Here is a 4,808-nt window from a genome sequence, read left to right as displayed (position 1 = left end):
CGAGGAAGACGAGGGATCCAAACGACCTGCGGATGAAGAGGGAGAGGAAGGTGGCGATGACGCACCGACCGATAACCGCCTCGAAGACCAGATGAACAACGAGCACTTAAAAATGCTGCAGAACATCTTCGAGGAGGCAGATGAGGACTCAGGTGGTGGCTTAGACATGGAAGAGTTCAAAAATGCCATGAGGCGTACGATGGGTTCCGGCGTTCCCGATCATGAGCTGAACATGCTCTTTATGAAAGTGGACACCAACTGCGATGGCGGGGTAGACTGGGATGAATACCTCACTTACATGCTGCTGGAGTATCAAGAGCGAGAGATGATGGCTCAGCTCCTGAAAGACCGACCGCTGCCCATAAACGTACGGAAGGTGGACACGCGACATCGAGACCTAATACAGAAGCTCTGCTTTCTCCCCTCCTCACGAACATCAATCGACCTGGCGGCTGGACGCTACGCCACCATGAGCAAGGATGGCATTGTCAACTTCTGGACACTGGAGTTTACTCACAGGGGCACAAGCCGTCTAGAGCCATTCGATAAAGAGCGGTCGCAAAGTCTTTGGATCACGGACATGGTGTGCATCCACAACCACAATATGCTGGCTCTCAGCACTACTGAGAGTGATTTGTATTTTGTCGACATTTCAGCTGGTAAGTTTGACAAGGTGTTTATGCTGGTGGGACTGCCGCAGCCTCTGCTGTGTATGCACTACTGGGCTGACCCGAAGAACAGTGATCAGGCCTTCCTGACACTCGGGGACGCTGGGGGAGCAGTAGTCCTTCTAATCTTTACGGACATCCCGGGGGCATGTGGGCCTGTTCGGCATACCTTCCAGCAAGGACGGCATGGTAATGAAGATCAACATCGACGATATCATCAAGAGGAAGCTACCGTCAGTGGAGGCGAAGATATACCGTCCACTTCATAGGGAATGGGTGAAACAGGTAAGCACTTTATTGTGTCTCTTGTAGTGATGACATGGCTGAGTTACTCCAGAAGCCCTCTCGTATGCCGCGGTTTGTCTCACCGCCCTGCATGGTGTAAGTGGTGAGCGTACTTCGCATGCCTTATGGTGGATGCCGGGTGGGCGAACACCATCAATATTCATGATAAACCAACTTAACTCATTTTCAAACCTCTTACCTTTTACTCTTTTGTAAATTTTTATTGTTTGTTAAAGCTTTGACTCACAAAAATAATTGTTTTCGCGCACAACAAAACGAGCTGTGACCACGGTCTCAATGAATTACTTGCATAGCTGCATGGTGGGCAAAGAGAAAAAAAATGATTAACCGCTGAAATTTCAGGTTAAATATGTGCCAGAGCTAGCGGGGTTCATCTCGTGCGCTCTCTCGAACGAAGTGTCCATGGTGATAGCGGAAACTGCCGGTACCAAAGCCAACTTCATCTTCAGCACACGCAGGGGTATCACCTGCTTTGACTACGACAACGTGCAGGGTGTCATCGTGACTGGTATGACTTTAACAACTCTAAAATCTCGCTCAAAACATTCCATTGACCTGTCCACACATGCATTACGTCAAAGCGCCGCGCGCATGCCTGCGATGAGCGACATAAAATAAGTGTAGCATCCGTCCATCGTGTTGCGTTGTATGCATTGTATGCATACAATGCTAGCAATAACGCTCCTAATAACGCCGGAGCAATAACACTCCTAGCACACAGGGCTCGCGCAGAGCAAATTGTTTCGGATGAAGGCGGCGGCTATTCTGATCTACACCATTGATGGTGCCTGAGGCATTCCCAACCATGGCACGGTTTGAGAGAAGAGATGCGTAGCCACCCGTCACACAGGCTGGGTCGCACCAGTCCCTGATCCCGTGCCGGTGCTCGTGCCCTCAGGCGGTATGGACTGCACAGTGCGGGTGTGGAACACCTACATGACCAACCGCCCCTCGATGCTGTTCATCGGTCACAACGCGCCCATCTCGCACATTTTAACGCGGCCAGCAGACGAGCAGATCATCTCGCTCAGCAAGGACAAGTGCGTTAAGGTGTGGGATCTACGGGAGCAGGTGTGCGTGCAAACCGTGTCACCACAGAGGCTGCGAGTCAACGTCTCGCTGCCCTCCTTCACAGCCATGTTCTACAACCCCAAGATCCAACAGCTGGTGCTCGCCAGTCAGATCATGGTCATCATGCAGAAAAACGTTGTGGTGCACGCTGAAGAGCGCGAGATCCAGTCCCACGACCGGGTGGTGACGGCGGCCATTTACAACAACCTCTTCAACAAGGTGGTATCCGGCTGCCATGGCTCGGTCATCACCGTCTGGGAGCTGCAGACCGGCCAAAAGGTGATGCAGTTCAGGAACGCGCACACAACCAAGCGAAACGGTCAGCACGTGGCCGTCGAGATCACTTGCATGACATTCGATCCGACGCTGCGGCGCCTCATCACGGGCGGCCGCGACGGCAGGGTCAAGATCTGGAACTTCAACAACGGCGCCTGCTTGCGCGAGATGAAGACTCAGGGTGGGCGCGAGATCACCGGCGTGCTCGTGGCCAAGCAGCGGATCGTGTGCTGCGGCTGGAGCCGCGGCATTACTGTGTTCCTGGATGACCGGCAGGACACGACTGTGCGCGAGTGGATGGTCCGCCACCGCGAGGACATCCTGACCGTGGACTTCCGCAGCCCCAGTCTGGTTGCGACCGGCGCCTACGACGGAGAGATCATTGTATGGAACCTGGAGACGGGCCATCTCTACACCCGCCTCAGCGCCAGCGTCTCCAGCCACAATCAGTACGTGGTGCCTGAGCTGGAGGACACGCACGGCCTGGCCGCCATGACCAAGTACAAGGAGAAGCAGAAGAACATGGTGCTCGACTTCACCAAGCGCGAGATCATGACGCGCGCGTCCGAGCAGCGTGCCATATCAGGAGAGGCCCAACGAAGGTCGCTGGCCGCCGAAAACATCGAGGGTGACCCCACCTGGTTGCAAGAATCATCCAGCGACGCGGACTCGTCCAGCCCGTCCACAGCCGACGGCGCCGGCGAGACGACGTCGACCAGCAGCCCGCGCGAGAAGCCACTGGCCATTCACAAGCTGCTGTTCCTCACCAGCCGCGTCAGCACGGCGAAGACGGCTACCCTGATGGCCTCCTGCGCCGACGGCAGCATCCAGGCCTGGTCGCTGCATCACGAAGGAGGCCTGCTGCACAAGTTCCGCGTCTGCAATGCCGAGAACGACTATTGTCTGACGCTGGCGTCGGACTCGCGCAACCGCTTCTTGATTACCGGAGACACGGCCGGGTACGTTCGTGTCTGGCTCATCGAGAACTACTGCATCGACAACGAGGGACAGGTCAACTGGTCTTTCTACGTCGCCAAGTTTCCCTTCCTAGGCCGACACCTAACGCTGTTACGACGCATGCTGAAGCTGGAGTGGCTGAAGCCCTCCTTTAAGCCGCACATTCTCAACTCGTTCCGTGCCCACCTTCACACCGTCATGTTCGTCGACTTCGTGGAGGCGCACGACCTGCTGGTCACCTGCAGCTCCGACTGCTCAGTGCGCCTGTGGACGCTTTGCGGCAGGTTCATCGGCACGTTCGGTCAGAAGCGTCTGTGGAATCTGCAGCTGCCGGTAGTTCCGCGCGAACTGCCGGGCCACATGCCGCGTGACGTACGCCGCGTGGCCTCCAGCACCACACTCAAGGTGCTTCACGGCGGCAAACACCCCAAGTGGCACTTGGTGCAGATGGGCATCCTGCTGGCCGCCTCTGAGCTAATGCGCGGACAGCAGGAGCTCAAGGAGCGCTCACGACGCATGCGCGAAGCCCGTCAGCAAACAGCCGAGTCGTTGGAGGCGTCGGATACCAATTTGGACGTTACCAAAGGGAGAGCGGGCCCGATCCTCGGGGTCAGTTATCAGAGGAGGTCACGTCACAAGCCAATCCCGTCCGTTCCGCAGCCGCAGATCATGCGGAACCAGGCAATGGCCTTCATGCTGCTGCCGTTCGTCGAAGTGGAGGATATCCCAGAGCCGGAGCCCCCAGAGATCGTGCACGAGCTGCTGAGAGCCAGGTCCGGCCAGAAGAAGACCAGGGATTACGATCGTCTCAAGGGCGGTAACAAGCGGCCCGGCGGGCTCAGCAGGCGGGTCTCGGTGGTGCCCTCATGAGTTGACGGCACCTGTGTTGAACCTGTTCACGCTAAACCGGCAGTTTGCTTTGTTCCGTTGCAGCATTCAAATTAGAAGTGCAAAGAAGTGTCCTTGAATAAATGCACCCACTGTGAATGATTCTGAGCTGATTTTCCAGGGACTGGATCGTCTTTTGTGGCCAAATGCTGCTGCAAATTAGAAAAGTATCGTCACGAGTTAAGTTGCAGGTCGAGCGAGCTTTACCGTCAGCTAACATGAAGTGTTGCAGCTGCAGGGACTCACCTAGCGTGACCGCTTAGGTACGGATCTTAGAGGTTACATGTTTGCAAGCGCAGATATTTTCGCTCTGTAGTCTTCAACCACAAGTGTTACAATTTTCCTAACGTTTTGCCGCAGTATTTACAAGGTTTTACACGCAAGCTGATGGACCACTGGTCAGGTTAAAGGTCACATGAAAGGTCAGACGCGCTTAAGGTCGGATGACGCCGAAGTGTGGTACAGACCGCGCCTAACGTTACTGCACGCCATAATCTTCCACAAATTGCTACCGTTGGTATGCACTATCAGGATCGGATGGTGTGGTTAGAGCTTACGCAACAAGCACAACTTTAAGTGCGTTTCAATTCCAGAATTCATGCAAACAAAAAGGTTCGGAAAATCTGTAACAATTCGTTTGGT

At 55.0% G+C, this 4,808-nt stretch overlaps 1 protein-coding gene across 1 annotated transcript; it reads left to right on the top strand.

The window, feature by feature from the left end:
* The first annotated feature begins 859 nt into the window (after positions 1-859).
* On the top strand, positions 860-4,249 carry WDY (WD repeat-containing protein WDY). The gene is made up of 3 exons (XM_037227695.1): positions 860-953; positions 1,317-1,482; positions 1,873-4,249. Exons 1-3 carry the CDS (start codon positions 861-863, stop codon positions 4,146-4,148), a joined length of 2,535 nt encoding a protein of 844 aa, XP_037083590.1. The 5' UTR covers position 860; the 3' UTR covers positions 4,149-4,249.
* The last annotated feature ends 559 nt before the right edge of the window (positions 4,250-4,808 follow it).

Source organism: Pollicipes pollicipes, unplaced genomic scaffold, assembly GCF_011947565.3.
Source record: "Pollicipes pollicipes isolate AB1234 unplaced genomic scaffold, Ppol_2.1 Scaffold_5724;HRSCAF=6776_pilon_pilon_pilon, whole genome shotgun sequence".
In the NCBI taxonomy this organism is placed as follows: Eukaryota; Metazoa; Arthropoda; class Thecostraca; order Pollicipedomorpha; family Pollicipedidae; genus Pollicipes; species Pollicipes pollicipes.
The sequence above is the reverse complement of the archived record's forward strand: the minus strand, read 5'-3'. Positions and strand labels throughout refer to the sequence as shown.

Excerpts from the sequence above, each read along its gene's own strand:
- WDY (XM_037227695.1), top strand. The coding sequence starts at position 861 with ATGAAGATCAACATCGACGATATCATCAAGAGGAAGCTACCGTCAGTG. Across the intron at positions 954-1,316 it reads ATAGGGAATGGGTGAAACAG|GTTAAATATGTGCCAGAGCT; the intron begins GTAAGCACTTTA and ends CTGAAATTTCAG. Across the intron at positions 1,483-1,872 it reads GCAGGGTGTCATCGTGACTG|GCGGTATGGACTGCACAGTG; the intron begins GTATGACTTTAA and ends TCGTGCCCTCAG.